Source organism: Leucoraja erinacea, chromosome 8, assembly GCF_028641065.1.
Source record: "Leucoraja erinacea ecotype New England chromosome 8, Leri_hhj_1, whole genome shotgun sequence".
Lineage (NCBI taxonomy): Eukaryota > Metazoa > Chordata > Chondrichthyes > Rajiformes > Rajidae > Leucoraja > Leucoraja erinaceus.
In genome coordinates, this window is record NC_073384.1 from 73339993 (window position 1) to 73363531 (window position 23539).

General features: G+C 46.9%; 1 protein-coding gene across 1 annotated transcript in view; it reads left to right on the forward strand.

Annotated features, from left to right (window-relative positions):
• LOC129699890 (rho guanine nucleotide exchange factor TIAM2-like) overlaps positions 1–23539 on the forward strand; it is a 153904-nt gene that overhangs the window by 96961 nt on the left and 33404 nt on the right. Inside the window, exon 16 of the mRNA XM_055640028.1 lies at positions 11283–11462. Coding sequence (XP_055496003.1) covers positions 11283–11462 — 180 coding nt within the window. The remainder of the gene's footprint in view (positions 1–11282; positions 11463–23539) is intronic.

Sequence of the window (23539 nt, forward strand, 5' to 3'; positions counted from 1 at the left end):
TTGCATCTAGGTAGTGGATAATGTGAAGAGAATATATATTTTTTATCAGTCTGAAGAAGGGTCTTGACCTGAAACGTCGCCCATTCCTTCTCTCCAGAGATGCTGCCTGATCCGCTGAGTTACTCCAGCATTTGATGCATTATTTATGCCAGGCACACTATATCTACCTTCGATTTAAACCAGCATCTGCTGATCTTTCCCTCACCAAATAAATTCTAATGGGCCTGTCCCACTGTACGAGCTAATTCAAGAGTTCTCAGAAGTTTCCCCTAATTTGAACTCGGAGAATTACAGTAATAGCTGCTCGTAGCTACTTGAGATTCTCGTGGACATTTTTCAACATGTTGAAAAATCTTCACGAGTCTTCCCGAGCTTACTGCATTTCACGAGTACCTGCTGTTAGCGTTACAAGCCGCTAAGAGACGTCCCGAGCTCCGACGTACCCGCTACGTGCAATCTATGTGCTTACCACGAGTTTGATTTTTTTTTAACTCGGGAGAGCACTTGGGTGAACTTGTACAGTGGGACAGGACCATTACTTTGCATTAATGGCAATCATTTACAAAAGACATAGATGTAATAGTTACTGGGGAGATTAGAGAATAACATACTTTTATACCTTTTTGAAACATTTGAGTCATAGAGTGATACAGCGTGGAAACAGGTTCTCCGCCCAACATGCCCACTCCGACAAACATGTCCCAGCTACCCGTGTTAACCATGTACTTGTCTAACTCTTTCTTAAACGTTGGGATAGTCCCTGCCTCAACTACCTCCTCTCCATACAACCACCACCTATATTCAACCCCTCAATGTAGTTTATAATAGTCTTTGCAGATTTATTTTAAGGTGTCCATATATAACTCACCACTGTTCTATGTATGAAACTCTAAACTGGTTACCCCCCCACGCTCGAAGATGCTACCACTGGTTCCAGTTCATCTTTAAATGCATCCACCTCAATTACCCTTCTTATCTAAAACAAGACCTATTACCATCCACACCCTCATACTCACTAAGACATATTCAGCAACCCTTCTTTTTCATTCCAAGAACTAACAAAGAAATTGGGAGACGTGCATTTAAATTCAACGCTCCTTCTGACTGGAACACTTTGCCTAGTACCATAAGAACTATTAGCTCATTTCGTCTATTTAAAAATACACTTTTACCCTTCCTTATAAAACCATGTACCTGTTTCTAGTATTAGAGTCCTCAAGCTCCTTTATCTAGCTTGCTCTGTGTGTGATCATTTGCGCTGTAACATATAACTGTTATTATTATTATATGTAAAGTCAATTAACAATTGTTATAAACTATAACAAGTGGGGATGGAGGGGTTTTGGGATTGGTGTGTGGGTAGGTGGGTCAATGAGAGCCTTTATGTATGTTATGTCTTGTGCTGTATGTTTTATGTTGGACCCCCTCGAAAACGAGATGACTGTCCATCTCAAGGGGTTATCCATGAATAAACTTGTTTCAAACTTGTTTCAAACTTGTGTGAAAAAGTTACCCCTCTGATTCCTATTAAATCTTTTCCCCTTGATCTTAACCCTACAGTATGTCCTCTGGTCCTTGATTCACCTACTCTGTGCATCTACACGATCTATTCCCCTCATGATTTTATACACCTCTGTAAGATCAGCCGTCATCTTCCTGCGCTCCAGAGAATAAAATCCCAGCCTACTCAACCTCTCCCTGTAGCTCACACCCTATTCCTGGCAACATCCTCGTAAATCTTCTCTGTACCCTTTCCAGCTTGACAACATCTTTCCTATAACATGGTGCCCAGAAGTGAACACAACACTCTAAATGCGGCCTCACCAAAGCCTTATACAACTGCAACATTTATTGACACTGGGCCTGTACTCGCTGGAGTTTAGAAGAATGAGGGGGGACCTCATTGAACCATATGGAATAGTGAAAGGCTTGGATAGAGTGGATGTGGAGAGGATGTTTCCACTAGTGGGAGAATCTAGAAGTCATAGCCTCAGAATTAAAGGATGTTCTTTTAGGAAGGAGATGAGGAGAAATTTTGTTAGTCAGAGAATGGTGATTCTGTGGAATTCATTGTGGAGGCCATGTCAGTGGATATTTTTAAGGCAGAGATAGATAGATTCTTGATTAGAACACGTGTCAGAGGTTATGGGGAGAAGGCAGGAGAATGGGGTTAGGAGGGAGAGATAGATCAGCCACGATTGAATGGCGGAGTAGACTTGATGGGCCGAATGGGCTAATTCTACTCCTATCACTTATGACCTTATGATAACATGACCTCCCAACTTCGATACTCGATACTCTGTCCTGTTTGATAATGGTGTTGTCTTGTGATTGCTGTTGTTTCTCTGCCCTTATTCCTTAATGAGGATCGGGCAACATTTAGCCTCACTCTGACAATGGAGGAGACTGAGGACAGAAAGGTCTGTGTGGGAATGGGAAGGAGAATTCAAGTGTCCAGCAACCGGGAGATCAGGTTGGTTCAGGCGGGCTGAGCGAAGGTGTTCAGTAAAACGATCGCCCAGTCTACGTTTGGTCTCGCCGATGTATAAGAGTCCACATCTTGAACAACGGATACAGTAGATGAGGTTGGAGGAGGTGCAAGTGAACCTCTACCTAACCTGAAAGGACTGTTGGGGTCCCTGGACAGAGTGGAGAGAGAGGAGGTTGCTGCCCTGATCTTACCATTATTTTTTCCCTGCAGAACACTAATAAAATAGGAGCAGGCCAAGGCCTCCTGATTCCTCAAGCTTGCCTCATAATTCAGTTTCGTTTAGAGATGCAGTTTGGAAACAGGCCCTTCGGCCCACCGAGTCTGCACTGACCAGTGATCCCCACACATTAACACCATCCTACACACACTAGGGGCAATTTTACATTTATACAAAGCCAATTAACCTACAAACCTGTACATCTTTGGAGTGTGGGGGGAAAACTGAAGATCTCTGTGGAAACCCACGAGGGTCATGGGGAGAACGTACAGACAGCACCCGTAGTCGGGATCGAGTCTGGGTCTCTGGCGCTGTAAGGTAACAACTCTACCGCTGCGCCACCGTGTTGCCACGTAATCATGGCTGATCTGCCCCAGATTGCACTTCCTCGCAACAAAAGCTTTTCACTGTCCCTCGATACACATGACAATAAACAAAACTGAAACCTTTGTTCCACGTCCCCACAGCCATCAATTCCCTGACCTCTGCAAAGTATATCTCCTTCTGTGCGTTCCGGCTCTTGCAGCGGCCTTGATCTCTGTGCCATCTCTCTTGTTTCCAGAAAAGGATTAAAAAACAGTGTGTATGAGAGAGTGTGGCATAGCACATGGCATTGATGCACCAGGCAAAGGCAGTAGGGGCCTTGTCTTGCACAAACAATTTGCACAATGTTGCAGTATTGGTCTGTCCTAGTGTATGACTGAAATACTCTTAGATTTGGTTTTCCTTAAGGGCCTTCCCACTTACACCCAAATTCACGACCTTTTTTCCTCGTTGTTTTTCTTGTGTGAAACATAGAAACTAGAAAATAGGTCTTAGTAGGCCATTTCGGCCTTTTCCTATGATCATGGCCTGTATCCCGTACCTGCCTTCACTCCACCCTCTGATCCCCTTGGCCACAAGGGCCACTAACTCCCTTTGAATTGAACTGGCCTCAACTCCCTCTGTGGCAGAGAGTTTCCATTCACTGTTGTGAAAAAAGTTCTCACGGTTTTAAAGGATTTCCCCCCTATCTTAAGCTGTGACCCCTTGTCCTGGATTCCCCAACATCGGGAACAATCTTCCTGCATCTACCTGTCCACCCCTTAAGAATTTTGTAAGTTTCTATAAGATCCCCTCTCAATCTCCTAAATTCTAGACGAGTACCCTAGAGAGTGAAAAAACGCCCCGACCTACTTGATGCCACGAGTACCTACGGCTAGCATCTCGACCTACCCATGACCTACCTACGACCCCCTACGACCTCGTGACGACCATGCTGCGAGTATGAGTCAAGGGCAAACTCGGCAGAGGTCGTGAATTAGGTTGTGAAAGTGGGACAGGCCCTTTAATATCCACATTGTAACGTCTACAAATGCTCTCGGATAAGTAATGTGGCAATTTTTTTCCCTGTTGCTGTGAGAAACATCCAATTTAATGTAAATAAAATCTGCTGCAGGGTTTAGTTTTTTAGTGTAGAGATACAGAGCGGAAACAGGCCTTCAGCCCACTGAGCCCGTACCGACCAGCGATCCCCACACGTTAATCTTACACGCGCTAGGGACAATTTGCACTTGTATCAAGACAAATAACTTACAAACCACATTGGAGTGTGGGAGGAAACCGAAGGTCTCAGAGAAAAGCCACGCAGGTCACAGGGAGAGCGTACAGGCAAGCACGGATGGAACCCGGGTCTCCGGCGCTGTAAGGCAGCAACTCTACCGCTGCGCCACCATGCCACCATATTCAATCCTATTTTGCCATGGAGCAGTTCCCTGAATTGATTAGAGGCTTGTGTTTTAATTACACTGTAAACGTGCTGCAGCGTGTTCTGAAGGGTTGTTTCTGCTGTCTGGCATCTCTTCAGAGGCACAGGCAGAATTACTGCTGTCATCAACTTACCAAGGTCATGAGCAGCAAATAGATCTGCACAAATTTGTTCGCAGATTTAAAACGTTGCCTACGGCTTTCAAGACCAGCCCTTCATCACGGCTGGATCCTGATATTTCTTGGTTGTGCATGAAATCTGTGCTGCATGCATGCGAGAGCTTCAATCTCATTAATTACTTTGGGGACTATTTATGGGGTCTTGGTGTCAAGTTACAGAGGCTGCTTTCATTCAAATAATTATTTGTAGAGGCTCTGGTTGATGGAGTGCAGGATGTTCTATGACTTTAATTAGGCTTCACTCAGGCAGCCTCTTCCATTACTGTGTGTTGCCTGCATGGTAAACTATGCTTTACTTACTGCTGATTCACTTCACAGCTCGAGCTGGTGTGCGGGTAGTGTGACCTGCGTTATCTTGATCATTCCTCCACCAACCTAGTGACCAATTGCAATCCTTCTGAGTACCTGGCCAGCAATCCGAAACGTCACCCACTCCTTCTCCCCAGAGTTGCTGCCTGACCCGCTGAGTTACTCCGGCATTTTGTGTCTATCTTCAGAAATCTTTTCAACTGCGAATCTGCAAATTTGCTCCTTGCAGTGCTGTCCTCACTAGTGTGCTCCACTTTGATGGCAATGGTAGCTGGCAGTGCCATTTCAAATCTCCAGGCTACAGAGCATGGGCAGGAAAGAGAGGTTTGTTAATTCGGTATATATAAAAAAAACTGTGTGTGAAACTGTGTCCCTGAAGTAACCCAATGGAGATGTTATTTTCACTCAGACTGAAGCTCCGTGTTAATATGCCAGGATGGAATTCTCCTTAGTGTTCATTGCACACTAGTGTGTGGCCATAGAGAATAGACACACAATGCTGGCGTAACTCAGCGGGACAGGCAGCATCTCTGGAGAGAAGGAATGAGTGACGATTCGGGTCGAGACCCAAGGATCATTGCATCCATGCCTGCAACTAGTAAGAAGAGACTTAAGGGCCTGTCCCACGAGCAGGCGACTCCATGCGGCAAGCGCGACCTAACGTGGTCTCTTGAGCCGTACGGCCTCGCGGGGCCGGTCCCACTTCGATCGCCGGAGCTGTATGGAGTTGTGCGGAGCTGGTCCCGACATCGCGCGGGGCTCCGAAAAACTGACCGTGTTCAAAAATTCCGTGCGGCAACGACCTGCTGGCCCGCAGCTGCCTTCTTTGACGCTGCACGTCACGCGCGAACTTCCCGCGGACTTCGCTCAAACTTCACGTTACTCGCTCGACCTCCGCGCGACCCCTGCTTCCGGTTTGGTCGCTCTTGCCGCATGCAGGTCGCATGTTCGTGGGACAGGCCCTTTACTGTCAGGGGACTCGCCCTGGCTGGAAGAACAAAGCCGCTGCAGCAGCAGCAGCCCATTGCTCCCTCCACAAGGTGCTCTACTTGGTGAGTCATCAACCTATTGCAGCTTTTTTGGTCTGTAAGAGTTCAAGTGAGCTACGTCACCTCACCCTGGTCCACAGGGATCATCTGATTTTATTTCTTGAATGACAGATGGCAGTGTGAAAATAATCAACAAACACTGGATATGTAGGGAGGAACTGCAGATGCTGGTTTAAACTGTGTCTAGACACAAAAAGCTGGAGTAACTCAGGGGGTCAGACAGCATCTCTGGAGAAAAGGAACAGATGATGTTTCTGGGTCGGCCTGAAGAAGGAAGGGTCTTGACCCGAAACATCACCTAAACCTTTCTCTCCAGAGATGCTGCCTGACCCGCTGAATTACTCCAGTTTTTTAAGTCTCTCTTTGTAAACTGGATATACATCACAACATTTTCTGACAATAATATTATTGGGGCCAAGAAACGCAGGAATGTTTTTTATTGATGCATTGTCTGTTAATGGGGTGGGAGATTGCAACCTTCACCTGGTCCGCCCTGTTTCGACGAATGCAATCAACCTGGCATGCACAATCAAGTAAGATCAAATAGAACGAGTTGTCCTACAAATTTAGGCTGTGCACACCATGCGCAAGATGAAGAAGTCTGTTAACAATTTCAGAAAAATGTGAACTTATTTACTATTAAACTGGGAAACCTGATAGGGAGCAAGAGCGTGAACTTTATAAAACTAAGGGGCCAATTGTCCCTGTTGCTTTCAATATGAAAGATGCTTTCACCATCTGAGGGCGAATCAGCTGCTTTGATAATTAGGAAATGATGAAAGGAGTCAGGATTCCAAAATAAATGATGTAATGTAAAAGGATCTGTTTCTTCATATAATGCTCAGTGATGCAAATAGTGCGTTGAAGGTTTCAACTGGAAATTATCCATGATGCACAGAGCCTCTTGCCCAGAGTAGGGGAATCGAGGACCAGAGGACATAGGTTCAAGGTGAAGGGGAAAAGATTCCATAGGAATCTGAACGGTAACTTTTTTGACACAAAGGGCGGTGTATGGAACAAGCTGCCAGAGGGGGTAGTTGAGGCTGGGACTATCCCATCGTTTAAGAAACAAGTTAGACAGGTACATGGATAGGACGCGTTTGGAGGGATATGGACTAGTGTAGCTGGAATATGTTGGCCGGTATCGGCAAGTTGGGCCGAAGGGCCTGTTTCCACGCTGTATAACTATGACTATTATTGAATGTGGTTACTCTCAGCAATCCCAAAAAAAAAAAAATTGTGTTATGGATATACTCTCCACTGTTGCATTATTTTATTTATAGCTTCTATCAAAGTAGTGAAAAATAATAATATTCTCATAGTTAATGTGTCGATATACTGCTTGTTTTGAGGACAAGCTTTAATAAATACTAGACCAACTGCTCCCCCAATGGTGTGATCCCCCAACCCAATATTCCACCATGCACCCGTCTCCTCCAACGGAACTGAACCCGTTCCCAAATGTAAGATTGTAGCACTCCCCTGCCTCCCTCAGCAGTGGATTTTTAAAAAATTCCAATTGCACCTCCCCTGCCTGCTGCAGCAGTTCCAATTGCAATACCAATTGGCCCTCCCCCTCCTGTTGAAGCACTTGCTGTGATATTCCATTGAGGTGAAAAGTTCAGAGTGTTCCTGTCTTGCAACTTTGTTTTGAAGTGTGTTGGAAGCTGATAGGAAGGAGTGTATTGGGCATTGTGACATCACACGATGGAAACAAATCAAAAGGAAGAAAGGCAGCCAGCAGCCGGACGGACGGACGGCAGGCGGCAGCCGACTTTTATATAATAACAGCCACAGACTTTTATATAATAATAGATAGATAGATGGGAAGCTCTTATGTCCCTGTCCTACTTTCCCGAGTTAGTCACAAACTCTCCCGCGTTTTCCCCTTGATTCGAATTCGGGGGATGTCTGGTAATGTCGGTAGCGAGTCCATACTCCAGCATTTTGTGCCCTACCTTCAGAAATCTTTTCAACTGCGTACCTGCAAGTTTGCTCCTTGCAGTCCTGTCCTAGTGTCGCTAGTGTGCTCACTTTGATGGCACTGGTAGCTGGCAGTGCCATTTCAAATCTCCGGGCTTTGAAATCTCCATAGAAGCCCATAGGAGTCTACGGATCTACGGATGTTTCGTAGCGGCTCGTAATGCCAGCTGTAGGAACTCGGGGCATCAAGTACGTCGGGACATTTTTTCAACATGTTGAAAAATGTCCACGTTAAAAAAAATAGCCCCGAGTACCCATGAACGCCTATTACTGTCATTCTCCGAGTTCGAATCAAGGGGAAAACTCCGGAGAATTCTTGAGTAACTCGGGAAAGTAGGACAGGCCTTTACTTCAATCATTGTAAGATGAAACTGCAGATGCTGGTTTAAACTGAAAATAGACACAGAAAGCTGGAGTAACTCAGCGGGACAGGCAGCATCTCTGGAGAGAAGGGAAAGAAAAAAGGAGGGACATATATCTTGTTGCCGTTTACACTGGCTCTCATTCTGCAGAAGGGGCTCGACCTCAAAATGTCACCTATTCCTTTCCTCCGGAGATGCAGTCTGACCCGCTGAGTTACTCCAGCTTTTTGTGTCTGTCATCAGTTTCAATCATTGCTGACCTTGGAGTGAGCTGGTTTGAACTATATTGGCAGTCGGGTGTGGAAATGGGCTTTGGTGCTCATCTTTACAGAGGAGAGGGGCTTGTGATTGTTTGGTATTCATTGATTACTGCTGGCAGGTGTAAGTGAAGAAATTCTCAACTTGCAAGCTGAGGGGGGATGGGGAGCCAATGCCTAGATCTTAACCACCTCAACTACCTGTTTTGATTTTTTCCCACCTCCTGCAGATCAAAGGGGCAGTTGTGGGCACCCACTTAACCCCCAGCTATCTTTGCCTATTTTGTCAACTACATTAATTTGGCCTTGTACACTCAAGCAGAAATTGTCAATTGCACTTTTGCCACCAACTTCGATCCTGTCTTATTTCCCCCGGACTCTCTCTGACACTTAGATTGATGTGATTAGAGCAGAATTTGGCCATTCGGCCCATCAAGTCTACAATCATGGCTGATCTATCTCTCCCCAGGATATGTTAGCCTGTACCCATAAACCTCTTTGAAACAAATCTATAGTCATATATATTTGTTAATTGCCAACTCTAACCAAATTGCGAGATTTCTTTTAGATATGTGACTGTTTCTTTATAATGTCTCCAATCAATAATCAAAGTATTTGCAACATAATTCAAACCTGTTTTTTTATATTCCTGTTTGGAATATTTTGTACAATATTGACTTCTTCTCTTGGTTCTAATTCGTTAATAATTTTCAATCCATGTACAATATTATTTATTCTTTGGTGAAATGCCCCTTTTTGTTATGCAAAAGACTTGGCTCCCAAGGGGACCATTAAACGGGGTGTGGTGTGCTTCAGTTAGCTCCCGTACACTGTGCCGTAGATTGTCTTTGTCTATGAAGTGGTGCCAGACAGTGGAACATCAATGTGGATATTTAGAGGCTGGATTCCGATTCTCACTCAGGTAATTTTATTGAATGTATTTGGTACAATTCATGCAAAAGGCTTACGGGATTGAAACAAAAAAAACTATTGTGTTTCATTTACGTGAGAAATGAATGTAACTGATTGCGGATGATCACAGCCGTGATCACAGTGAATAGCGTTGCTGGCTCGAAGGGCCGAATGGCCTACTCCTGCACCTATTGTCTATTGTCTATTGACAGAGAAATTGATGTGAAAGATACCTGTTTTAACTTGGGAAGTTTTGATAGAAATTGTACCTTGTGAGTCATTTTTGTTGAAATTGGGTAAAGCAACTGGAATCGGAGAATTATGAAAAATGTGAAAAGCTTAACGGAGTCACTGAAGTGAAACTCAACGGGTTCCAAGCCAAAGGTCCTGCCTGAAACATGGTCTGTCGGTTCCCTCCACAGATGCAGCCTGACCTGCTGAGTTCCTCCAGCACGTTTGTGACTTTGCACAAGATAGTTTTTTCCCGTTCTTTCTCGTGTATCTTTTATTGAAGATTGGATTTTTCTCTGTTTGTAACCCAAGAGCTTTCCAGTAATTCAGTGCGCGTCTGTTTTGGTAGACTATTCCACAAAAGAATAATCAGCCCGGAAAGCAGATCACAAAAGATAGACACAAACAGCTGGAGTAACTCAGCGAGACAGGCAGCATCTCTGGATAGATGAGATGGATGATGGTTCGGGTCAAGAGTATTTTATTGTCATATGTCCCAGATAGAACAATGAAATTATTACTTGCAGCAGCACAACAGAATATGCAACCACACTGCTCTGTACACAATATAATAAACGGGGAAAAAAAGTTCAATGTGTGTGTACACAGTATACACACATACTCACATATACACATATACATGCAGTGGCGCAGCGGTAAAGTTGCTGTCTTGCAGCAAATGTAGAGCCGGAGACCTGACTACAGGTGCTGTCTATACAGAATTTTCATGTTCTCCCCGTGACCTGTGTGGGTTTTCTCCAGGATCTTCGGTTTCCTCCCACACTCCAAAGATGTACAGGTTTGTAGGTTATTTGGCTTGGTGAATGTAAATATTGTGCCTAGTGTGTGTAGGATAGTGTTAATGTGCGGGGATCGGTGGTCGGCGAGGATAGGGTGGGCCGAAGGGCCTGTTTCCGCGCTGTATCTCTAAACTAAACTAAACATACATACATGTGTGTGTGTGTGCGTGTGTGTATATATATATATATATATATGTGCACACCTGCACACAAAAAACAAACAAACAATAATAGTCGAGTCCTTTCTTCTACAGAGTCAGGGGAGAGGGAGACATGGAGATAAGGAAAGGTAAGGTGTGAAAACGAGCCATCAAAGGGGATGAGGTTCAAGGAAAATGTCGGTGATCATTGTTAGCTGGGGAAGTTGACAACGAGGCATACAAAGATAAAATATAATCGGGAGGACATTCAAACTAGTTGGAGATCTAGAATGGGGGAGGGGTGAAGAGGGAGATCTCAAACCCAGTCCTGTATCTTCATTCTAAACTGGTGTTTCTGAATGACGGCAAAGATGGATTTGGCTAGTTGGTCTCAGGTGCACCTTGCATGAGGATTCCATATAACAACCCGCACCTTCATTCCATTTTCACTCATTCAAACATCTCCTGTTTTAAGAACAAATACCTCAGCAACTCAGTGCTGTATCAATTCAATACGAACTGAAACTAAACTGGAATGTAAAGTTGTGAAAGTTGGTTGGCCCGTGACGTTGTTTTGTTTATCATCTGTTCATTCCTTCCTCCAGAGTGCCGAGCACGTGAGCACTTTCTGCCGGAGTTTACACGAACTGCACCCTTCAGATATGGCGGGGCAGAAGGATAGCCTTGATCAGCCTCTCAGACCAATGACACGGCATCTCTCTGATGCAGAAAGGCTTCGGAAAGTTATCCACGAACTAATAGACACGGAGAAATCCTACGTAAAGGTATGTGGGGGGTTTTAATCAATGGCATGTGTTTATTGCTGTTAATGGCATGAAGCTTTCGAAAATAATTGCTGGTGCTTCATTCCTTGCGGTTTTCTTGACGTGTTTTCTTGACAGCCTGCTCTCATGATACCTCTGATACTTGTTATCAGGCAACTGAATCATCCTTCCACAAACAGGGAGCAGGGCTGAACTACTATCTACCTCATTGGTGACCCTTGATCGGACTTTGCGGGCTTTACCTTGCACTGAATGTTTTGGTCTACCATGTATCTGCACACTGTGAATGGCTCGATTGTAATCATGCATTGTCTTTCAGCTGACCGGATAGTACACAACAAAAGCCTTTCACTGTACCTCGGTACACGTGACAATAAACTAAAGTAAACTTGCTAAGATCCATTACCACAGAGAAGCTTCACTTGACTATTTCATCCATTTTCACATGGACAGTTACTGAAGCATTTGGCGTTGAGCGGTCCTAGGAGATCCCTGGAACTCTCCTTCGTGCTCGAGGGAAGTTCCCGCATACTCTCGCGGCCTCAGTTTGGTCGAGGAAAATTTTTCAGCATGCTGAAAGATTGGTCGGCATGGTTCTTTTGAACTCATAGCGCAGTGGAGTGGGGTCGCTATGTAGTTACAGGCAGCCGTAGGCCATCTCCTTTGCTGACTGGGCATTTTAATTGGCTCATTGGAGTTTTCAGAACCAAGGAAAACCAACCGGTAATGTTAAATGCCCGCTAAACTTTATTAAAAGTTGTCTGGCTTCTTAAAAGTGTCTCCCCCCTCCTTCTCCCCCTCCCCCCTCCCCCCCCTCCCCCCCCCCCCACACCCCCCTCCCCCCCCCCCCCCCCCTTCTCTCTCCCCTTCTCTCTCCCCCCCTTCTCTCCCCCCTTTTCCCTCCCCTCTACCCTCTCTCCCCCCTTCCTCTCCCCCTTCTCTCCCCCTCTCTCTCCCCCCCCTGCTCCTCCCCCCTCCCCCCCCCCCCTTCTCTCCCCCCTCCCTTCTTTTCTCCCCCCCCCTCCCCCCTTTTTTCCCCCCCCCTCTTCTCTACCCCTCTTCTCTCCCCCCTTTCTCTCCCCCCCTTTCTCTCCCCCCTTCTCCCCCCCCTCTTCCCTCCCCTCCTTCTCTCCCCCTTCTCTCCTCTCCTTGCCCCCCTTCTCTCTCCCTCTCTCTCTCCCCCCTCTCCCCCCCTTCTCTCCCCCCTTCTCTCCCCCCCTCTCTCCCCCCTTCTCCCCCCTTCTCCTCTCTCCCCCCTCTTCTCCTCTCCCCCCCTTCTCTTCTCTCTCCCCCCTTCTCTCCCCCCCTCCTCTCCTCTCCCCCTCTCTCTCTCCCCCCTTCTCTCTCCCCCCCTTCCCCTCTCTCCCCCTCCCTCCTTCTCTCCCCCCTTCTCTCCCCCCCTTCTCTCTCCCCCCCCTCCTCTCCTCTCCCCCTCCCCCCCCTTCTCTCCCCCCTTCTCTCCCCCCTTCTCTCTCTCTCCCCCCCCCCTTCTCTCCCCCCCTTCTCTCCCCCCTTCCTCCCCCCTCTCTCCCCCCTCTCCCCTCCTTCTCCCCCCCTTCTCTCCCCCCTCTCTCTCCCCCCTTCCGCGCTTCTCTCCCCCCCTTCTCTCCCCCCTTCTCTCCTCTCCCCTCTCCCCCCTTCTTCTCTCCCCCCTTCTCTCTCCCCCCCCCTTCTCTCCCCCTTCTCTCCCCCCTTCTCTCCCCCCTTCCCCCCCCCTTCTCCCCCTCCTCCCCCCCCCCCCCTTCACCTCCCTTCACCCCCCCTCACCCCCCCTTCACCCCCCCCTTCACCCCACCCCTTCAATCCCCCCCCCTTCTCCCCCCCTCCCCCCCTGACATTTTATCTGTTCAGTATTGTATTGCACATTCATAATATTGGGGAATCTCTCCAACATTTCATGGAGGCATCTGATAGTTTGGTCTCCCATTGATTGCCCTCGTGAACATTAATGAACTGGGATACTACATGTGGTGAAAGTCAATGTCTGCAGGGTTCAACGTGCATTCCTTGCTTCAAACTGAAGTGGCAGGTTCACAAGTTGACAATATGAACCCTGGCACGTGGCTCTTGAGGGTTTTCGTTTAGTTTAGAGATACACCGGGTCCACTCCGACCAGCGATCCCCACACACAAACACCATCCGACACGCTCTCGGGACAATTGTACTTTCATACCAAGCCATTTCCTCCCTCTTTGGAGTGTGGGAGGAAAGGGAAGACCTCGGAGAAAGCCCACGCAGGTCATGGGGAGAACGTACAAACTCCGTACAGATGAGCACCTGTGGTTAGGATCGAATCCTGGCCAATGGTGCTGTAAGGCAGTAGCTCTACCACTGCGTCACCATGCTAATCAAAAGTCAATATCGCTCGGCAAGTCATTTAATTCCACCTGCATTTGATCTGATGTGGGCAGCCACCTTGAGGGGAATACATTCAATTACTCCAGATGACATGTACTAATCTCTGGAGACTGAGCTATAAATAAGACTTGAAATCTTCTCTCGCTTGTGACGTTATGAACAATACAACATCAGACAAAGCAGTGTTTGCTGCTCGAGCCACGGAGCGGTATTTTTGCTATCCTATGATCTAAAGGAAAGCAGATGAAAAATATCACTGCTAATTGTGAAGATTACTATTTAATCTCGTCCTACAATTCGTCATTGGAGTTCAGATATTTCTGTTTCATTAAATGTACCTCCGATCTGTTATCTGCCCTATGGAATGAAATGTACTTGGAGTCATTGAGTGATACAGTGAGGAAACAGGCCCTTTGGTTAAATTTGTCCACAACAACCGACATGTCCCAGCTACACTAGTCCCACCTGCCCGCGTTTGGTCCATATCCCTCCAAACCTGTCCCATCCATCTACCTGTCCAACCAGTAAGGTGAAGGGTTAAGGATGACACAGTAAAGGAACCTTGGATGACTAAAGGGCGTGTCCCACTTGCCGATTTGTTTCTGCGACTGCCGGCACCATTGGCTAACGTTTCAGGGTTGCCGAAAGATTTTGAACATTTCAAAATCCAGCGGCGACAAAAAACATGTTGAAGCGACACTTGAGGAAATGGCGCACATCAATACGTCATCACGCTGCGTCACGCTGCGACTTTATCGATGACCTGTCACTGATGCTGACAGTCGCTAAAAAAATAGCCTGGGGAGAGGCCCTTAAAGGGGTTGTAAGTTTGATCAAAAGGTAAAAGGGAGCATATGCAATCTTTAAGAGGATGGAATCAGACAGGGCCTTTGAGGAATAGAGAGAGAGAAGGAAAGAACAAATGGGCAATTAGGAATTAAAATGGACCACAAAATGGCTTTGGTAAGTCAGATGGGAAAAAAATCACAAAACATTTTATACCTATGTTAAGAACACAAGGGCAACCGGGGAGAAAATAACTTTGCTTGGAGTCTGGGGATGTAGGTCAGGTACTAAACAAGTACTTTGCATCTATTTAAACCAAGAAGACGGAATTGGAGGACTGAGAAGTGAGTGTGGAGAACATTAATATGCAAGGGATAGTGTGAGGTTGAGAAGGAGGTGGGGTTTGGCCTCTTGGACAGCATTAAGGTGGATACATCGCTAGGACCTGATGGGATTTATCCCAGGTTATTGAGGGAGGCAAGAGACGGGATTGCAGGAACCTTGCCCGATCTTTGCGCCTTTGCTCGTCACAGGCGAGATCTGGAGGGATGGAGAGTTGCTAATGTTGTTCCTTTATTTAAGAAGGGAAGTAGAATGAATCCAGGGATTTCTAGGCCACTGAGCCTCACGTCAGTGGCAGGGAAGCTATTGGAGGGGATACTACAGGGTAGGATTTACTCCCATCTGGAGGAGAATAGGTTCATTAAAGACAGTGAGCAATGTTATTTTCCACGGCAGGTCATGTCTTGCTAAAAGTCCTGTCCCACTGTACGAGTTCATTCCAAGAGTTCATTCTCCCGAGTTGGCCCTGATTCTAACTCGGAGATTTACGGTAATGGCCACTCGTCGGTACTCGGGGCTCTCGTGGACAGTTTTCAACATGTTGAAAAATCTTCACGAGTCTTCCCGTACTTACCTGCCGTTAGCAAGTCTTCCCGAGTACCTGCCGTTAGCGTTACGAGCCGCTAAGAGACGTCCCCGAGCTCCGACGTACCCGCTACGTTCATTCTCCGTGCTTATCGCGAGTTTGATTTTTTTTAAACTCGGGAGAGGTTTTGGATGAACTCGTACCGTGGGACAGGGGTATAACAATGGTTTTGTGAGGCGGTGACGAAGGTGATGGATGAGGGCAGAGTGCTGGATGTTATCTACGTGGATTAAAGCATTTGATAAAGTCCACCATGGTAGGCTGATCCAGAAGATTAAGATGCACAGCATTAACAATGGCTTGGTTGTATGGATTCAGAACTGCCTTACTGAGAGTAGACAGAGGGTTGTTGTTGAAGAGCAATATTCAAGCTGGAGGTCTGACAGGTGGAATTACACAGGGATCTTTTCAGTTTGTGATATATATGAATGCCTTGGGTGCAAACCTGGATGTGTTGGCTAGTAAGGTTGAAGATAACACCAAGCTTGCTGGAGTCACAGACTGTAAAGAAGGCTGGGATATGGATCAGCTGCAGAAATGGACAGAGAAATGGCAGATGGAGTTTGTTCCGATGCAAGTGCAAGGTGTCGTGGCGCCACCTGGTGGTCAAGCCACTTGCTGATCGATCCCTCGTCACCCAAACTGGAACGGTCACGTGACTGCGTTTGGCAGAAAGGGGATTTCATGAGTTAATGGTGTGTTCCACAACAACAGCAGACACTTAGCTCGAGATCACGGGTCAACAACCTCGCTCAACAGCAGCAACAATGACTTTATGTTAGAGTGCACCAAACTCGCATGTATGCCAAACCTGTAATCTATATAATATTAAAACTGTGTGGCTGGCTGGCTGTGTGTGTTTCTGTCTTGTGGCTGCCAGCTTTTGATTCGTTGCCACGCCAAAGTCAGACCCAGAAACGATAAGTTTTTTTCCATTTCGGTAGAGATTTCACTTTTCATTCCAAGTATCCACTCCTCATTAAATTCCGTCGTGTTTATGTACACATCTATATCTATATTACTAAAAGTCTGTTCTTGACCGGTTTTGGCGATCTGTGCTGCGATTTCCGAGAGAACACCGCCACCTATGGCCGTCATTTTTGGCCACCTTGCTCAGAGCCTCCCTCCGCCGCATGTGTGCCGAGGATTTTTCCAGTCGATGAAAAATGACAGAGATATTAATGATTTTACAAAATTCCCCATGCTCTCTGCTGCCCCGCTGGCGGCAGGGGGGATGTACTATAAAACCGGGAAGTGGTGTGCCTCAATTAGTCTGCAAGCTGGAGGAAGGCAGAGGGTCACGTTTCTCTGAGCTGTGAATAACACTGAACACATGTACACACAACTGTGAGTAAGTACCCTTAATGTGGTTTGAAAATGAAAATATGGTTAAAGTAAAAAAGCACTGCCTGCAAATGGTTGTTTGGGGGGTTTGTGTTGAAATAAAAAGACACTCCTCTCCCCCCCCCCCTCTCCTCTCCCCCCCCCCCCCCCCCCCCCCCTCTCCTCTCCCCCCTCTCTCCCCCCCTCTCCTCTCCCCCCTCTCCTCTCCCCCCCTCTCCTCCCCCCCTCTCCTCCTCCCCCCCCTCTCCTCTCCCCCCCATCTCCTCTCCCCCCCCCCCTCTCCCTCTCCCTCTCCTCCCCCCCTCTCCTCTCCCCCCCTCTCCTCCCCCCCTCTCCTCTCCCCCTCTCTCCTCTCCCCCCCTCTCCTCTCCCCCTCTCCTCTCTCCCCTCTCCTCTCCCCCCCTCCTCTCCCCCCTCTCCTCTCCCCCCTCTCCTCTCCCCCCCCCCCCATCTCCTCTCCCCCCCTCCTCTCCCCCCCTCTCCCTCCCCCTGCCTCCTCTCCTCTCCCCCCCCTCTCTCTCTCCCATCTTTTTCTCCCCCCTTCTCCCCTCCATCCCCTCCCCCACCATCCCTCCCCTAAACCCCCTCTCCCTCCACACACCCCTACCCCCTTCCCTCCACCCCCCTGCTCCCCCACCTCTCCTCCTCCCCTCACCTCTCCCCCTCCCTCACCTCACCTCCCCCTCTCCCTTCACCTCTCCCCCTCCCCTCACCTCTCCCCCCTCCCCCCTCTCCCCTCACCTCTCCCCCCCTCTCTCCCCCTCACTCTCACTCTCACCCTCTCTCTCTCTCCTCCCCTCCACCCCCACTTTTCCCCTCCTCGCCACCCCCTTTCCCCCCTTGCCCCTCTCTCTGTCTCTCTCTCCGCCCCTGCCCCTTCCCCCTCTGCCCTCTCTCTCTCTACCCCCCCCCCCCCTCTAGATTGGGGGCTATGCGTCAGTAGATAGGGTGGTTATGGGGTAAAAGGAGCAAATTAATAATATTAATATAATATCAAGGGGGTAATTAGCATGAGTGAAGGGGGGGGGGGAATAGTTAGTGTGTGTGACGCTGCATGCCGCCCTCCCCCCCCCCCCCCCCCCCCCCCCCACCGCATGTTGGGGAACAGGCCCCAACGGATCTGCACTTGGTCTAGTTTTTAATAAAATCCTTCCCACCCAATCACTCATTTTGGCGCCTCCCGCTGGTCAGCGACCATAACGGCTGCTGGCGCCCGCATCTCGCCTCAAAGACGCCATTTAAAAACAGCCGCACCCCTGATGATTCCTGAGCCGCTTGAGTTGGAGGACCACGTCTCCTGTGGGGGCTACGGGTAGGGAACGGCTGCGTTGGGGGAGCAGACCCAACGGGTCTGCACTTGGCCTAGTGTCTTAATAAAAATCAACGTTTGTTCACAACTTGTGGACTCTCTACAGTGTTGTACTTTGGGAGGTGAAATGTAAGGGAAAAGTATACAGTTAATGTGTGACCCTCAACAGCATTGATGTCCAGAGGAATGTTGGGTCCAAGTGCATAGATCCTCGAAAGTGGCCTCGAGTAGATAGATAGTAGATATGATAAAGATCCCATATGGCATGCTTGCCTTTGCAGGTCGGTGCATTGAGTACAAGAGTCAGGAAGTCATGGTGCAGCTTCATCGGACATGAGCTAGGCCACGTTTGGAATATTGCGTTCCATTACAGGAAGGATGTGGAGGCTTTGGAAAGGGAGCAGAGGAGGTTTACCAGAATGTTGCCTGTGGATATTAGCTACAGGGAGAGATTGGGGAGACATGGATTGTTTTCTCTGGAATGCCGGACATCGAGAGCAAACGTGATTAGGAGATATAAAATGATGAGAGGCGTAGATAGGTCAGACAGCCAGAACCTTTTTCCCAGGATGGAAAAATCAAATACTGAAAGGCATAGCTTTAAGGTGAGAGGGCCAAACTGTAAAGCAGATGTGTGGGGCAAGTTTTTTGCACGGAGGGGGATGAGTGCCAGGAGCGTGCTGCCATGGATGGTGGTTGAGGCAGATATGATGGTGGCATTTAAAAGCCTTTTGAATAGACATATGGATATGCAGGGAATGGAGGATTATGGATTAGGGTAAATAAACAAGGGTCTTGGCATCATGTTCACCTCAGACATTGGAAGCCAAAGACCCTTTTCCTGTGCTGTACTGTTATAGAGTGATACAGTGTGGAAACAGGCCCTTTTTTTGCCTAATCCTTTTCTCCTGAAATGCTGTCTGACCCGCTGAGTTATGCCCCTGTCCCACTTAGGAAACCTGAACGGAAACCTCTGGGGACTTTGCGCCCCACCCAAGGTTTCCGTGCGGTTCCCGGAGGTTTTTGTCAGTCTCCCTATCTGCTTCCACTACCTGCAACCTCCGGCAACCACCTGCAACCTCCGGGAACTGCACGGAAACCTTGGGTGGGGCGCAAAGTCTCCAGAGGTTTCCGTTCAGGTTTCCTAAGTGGGACAGGGGAATTACTCCAGCTTTTTCTGTCCATCTTCGGTTTAAACCAGCATCTGCCGTTCCTTCCGACACAAAATGTGTGATAAATTTGACCATTTCTATCATTATTAATTGTGAAAACGAGTATTTTAATTTAAATTTCCTCTTCTTAAGGCATCTCACCTGTTGCATTTTTATGATGCCATCTATAAATTTACAACTTTTCAGTTAAATTGCTTTCTTTTCCTTTACTTTGCCTATTATTATCAGCCTTCTCATTTCTGCTTGTGCTCCCACACTTAATAATTCATTAACATCCATATTCATATTTCATAAAGTTCAGTAATCTGCGCCTAATTTGTTTTTCCGTTCCGTCCTACCCTGCGGGAGACCCTTCCCCTGTGATGCATCACCATCGCTACCTCCTCTTGGATCCAGGCCATGGATCCTGAACCAAATGCCTGCGATTTTTAAACTATCATCCAGCACATTCTACTCCTTCAATCTCGCTGCCCACTGGTCTCCTGCATCCCCGGTGGGAAAGATTTTGAGAATTGCCCATTTTGTTCCATTTCATTTGGAACTCCACATATCATGTATTTTTGGTTTTTGGCAATGCTGAATATTGTTCAACCTTTGTTCAAAGTTTCATGCCTTCCATCCAGTGCCGGATTTATGTATAAGCTAAACAAGCTATAGCTTAGGGCCCCCACTTTCTAGGGGCCCCCCCGAAGAAATTGATGGGCCTCGAGGTCTAGGGGGGCCTCCGGCCAAGGCAGAACATCTACCGTTCAACTCTGGGCGGCCCCCCCTCTATCTCTCTCTCTCCATCTCCCCCCGCTATCCGTGTCCGGGCCGCCGGGCTCCGCTCGCTCCTCATCCGCCGGCACGGCAGGCAGGCCGCCTTGCACATGCGCACAACCACGGCCAGCACATTATCGGCCGCCCTGCGCATGCGCACTGCAACGGCAACTGGTCGGCGCTGGGCACTTTCTCCCTCGCTTTGAATTGTGGGAGATTTGGCCGCCATGGCTGTCCGGTCGTTGGGGGCCTCACAAGTGCAACAGCTTAGGGCCTCTCTTCATCTAAATCCGGCACTGACTCCATCTGAAGTAATATTCAGTTCTTTGTCATTTCGTTGATGAGCAAAATGAGATCGCTAGGCTGTGTAGCGGAAGGCTGTGGAGGCTAAGTCAGTGGATGTTTATCAGGCAGCGATAGATAGATTCTTGATTAGTACGAGTGCCAATGGTTATGGGGAGAAGGCAGGAGAATGGGGTTAGGAGGGAGAGATAGATCAGCCATGATTGAATTGACGGAGTAGACTTTATTAGCTGAATGGCCTAATTCTGCTCCTATCACATGAGTAATCTTCTAAAATGCAAAGTTTAATGCGCAGACAAACAAAGTCTGGAATGGATGGTATACTGATATAACATATATCTGGAGTATGGTGTACAATTTTGGTCGCCTAGTTATAGGAAGGATGTCAACAAAATAGAGAGAGTACAGAGGAGATTTACTAGAATGTTGCCTGGGTTTCAGCAACTAAGTTACAGAGAAAGGTTGAACAAGTTAGGGCTTTATTCTTTGGAGCGCAGAAGGTTAAGGGGGGACTTGATAGAGGTCTTTAAAATGATGAGAGGGATAGACAGAGTTGACGTGGATAAGCTTTTCCCACTGAGAGTTGGGAAGATTCAAACAAGGGGACATGACTTGAGAATTAAGGGACAGAAGTTTAGGGGTAACATGAGGGGGAACTTCTTTACTCAGAGAGTGGTGGCTGTGTGGAATGAGCTTCCAGTGAAGGTGGTGGAGGCAGGTTTGTTTTTATCATTTAAAAATAAATTGGATAGTTATACGGACGGGAAAGGTATGGAGGGTTATGGTCTGAGCGCAGGTATATGGGACTAGGGGAGAATACGTGTTCGGCACGGACTAGAAGGGTCGAGATGGCCTGTTTCCGTGCTGTAATTGTTATATGGTTATATGGTTATAACGATAATGGTACACACATCACTATTCCTCTGAGTATAAATGATGATCAAGAGCAGACATTAATTTTAAGAAATGTCATTTCATTTCCCTTTTTAAAGATCTAATTTTGCACTTGAAGTGGCAAATATTTTAATTGGAATTTTGGCTATTTCAGCCATGCCATGATGGTGTCAAAATTGTTCATATCGAGCTGTACAAATGAAAGCATCCTCTCAAAAATAACAAGAGTCAATAGTGTTTTATTGTCATGTCCCAGATAGAACAAAGAAATTCTTACTTGCTGCAACACAACAGAACAAGCCTCCGTCCCAAATTATAATCAGTCTTGTTTTAACATTGTGGCAATTTTGAAACATTAATTGCGCCATTCACTTTATGTCTCTTAGATGGCAAAACAGTGTCAGGTTTGTTGTTTTTTTACTTAACAGCGAGCGGAGGAGGTAATCAATCCTATTTATTTGGTTGGATTTCAGACCACTGCCTGTTTTAAAATGACAGGTGACAAATAGTATCTGAAAGAGGACATTTTCAAATCAGTTTGTGTGGAATCAATCCTTCCTTAATTCCATGCGGTAATGAAGGAGTCATTTTAGTTTTTTTTAGTTTAGCGATACAGCACGGAAACAGACCCTTATGTCCACTGGCCTTGCACTGACCTTGCATTAACACACTATCCTACACACACTTGTTTTACCCGTATGCCAATTAACCTACAAACCTGTACATCTTTGGAGTGTGGGAGGAAACCAGAGATCCTGGAGAAAACCCACGCAGGTCACGGGGAGAACGTACAAACAAGCACCAGTAGTCAAGATCAAACCCGGGTCTCTGGCGCTGTCAGGCAGCAACTCTACCGCTGCGCCACCGTATACTAATAATTGTTGGTAAAACGTGAAATCCACGAAAATGTTATCTGTCAGTTTACAACTGGAGTGTGACTTCACTGCATCCATATTACATTTATATTGGTGTTCAGAACATTCTCGAGTTACTCTTCTCATTTTGTGGTCATCAAAAGCAGGAATTTTGCTTTTGGATTTTAAAAAGAATAATTTCACGCTATCAACCACAAAGTGCCTTAATTACATCAGCGCTGCCTTCATTACATCACCACAGCCTGAAGCAGGTGAAGCCCTCCATTTTCTCCATTAATAACCTTCATGGAAACCTTGGCAAAAACCTCATCACTTTATTATCCTTTTTCCATATCTTTAATCAATTGGGGCAAATTCTCAGATTGGGGACATTTTGTTTGTTTGCCCCAATTCCCACTAAAAACTGCAATAAAGCTACTCAAACCTACCTCATATAACAATATAACCATATAACAATTACAGCACGGAAACAGGCCATCTCGGCCCTACAAGTCCGTGCCGACACAACTTTTTTTCCCTTAGTCCCACCTGCCTGCACTCATACCATAACCCTCCATTCCCTTCTCATCCATATGCCTATCCAATTTATTTTTAAATGATACCAACGAACCTGCCTCCACCACTTCCACTGGAAGCTCATTCTACACCGCTACCACTCTCTGAGTAAAGAAGTTCCCCCTCATGTTACCCCTAAACTTCTGTCCCTTAATTCTGAAGTCATGTCCTCTTGTTTGAATCTTCCCTATTCTCAAAGGGAAAAGCTTGTCCACATCAACTCTATTAGGTAGATAAAAGTGCTGAAGAAACTCAGCGGGTCTCGACCCAAAATGTTGCCTATTCCTTCGCTCCATAGATGCTGCCGCACCCGCTGAGTTTCTCCAGCACTTTTGCCTACCTTCGATTTTCCAGCATCTACAGTTCCTTCTTGAACACCTACCTCATATTAGTTCCACGCAGTTGGAATACAAATTAAATTTCCATTTTCTCATTCTGAGCTGCTCCCAAACCAAATTCCCAGGGGTTTAGTGTGTAAACCAACTGACTGTGTTGTCCCTTCAGTCTACAAAGTATTAATACTAGGAGATGCAGATTGAATGCAGGCATGTTCTCAACCCTTTGAAAACGTAAAGCAGTATTTCTGAACTCAAAATAGAACAAGCTCACATTGTTATGTAGGAAGGAACTGCGGATGCTGGTTTAAACCGAAGATATTTCATTCCCCCTGTCTCTCTATCTGAAGAAGTGTCTCGACCCAAAACATCATCCATTCCTTCTCTCCAGAGATGCTGCCTGACCCGCTGAGTCACTCCAGCTTTTCGCGTCTATCTTAAGTTCACATTGTTCTTGAT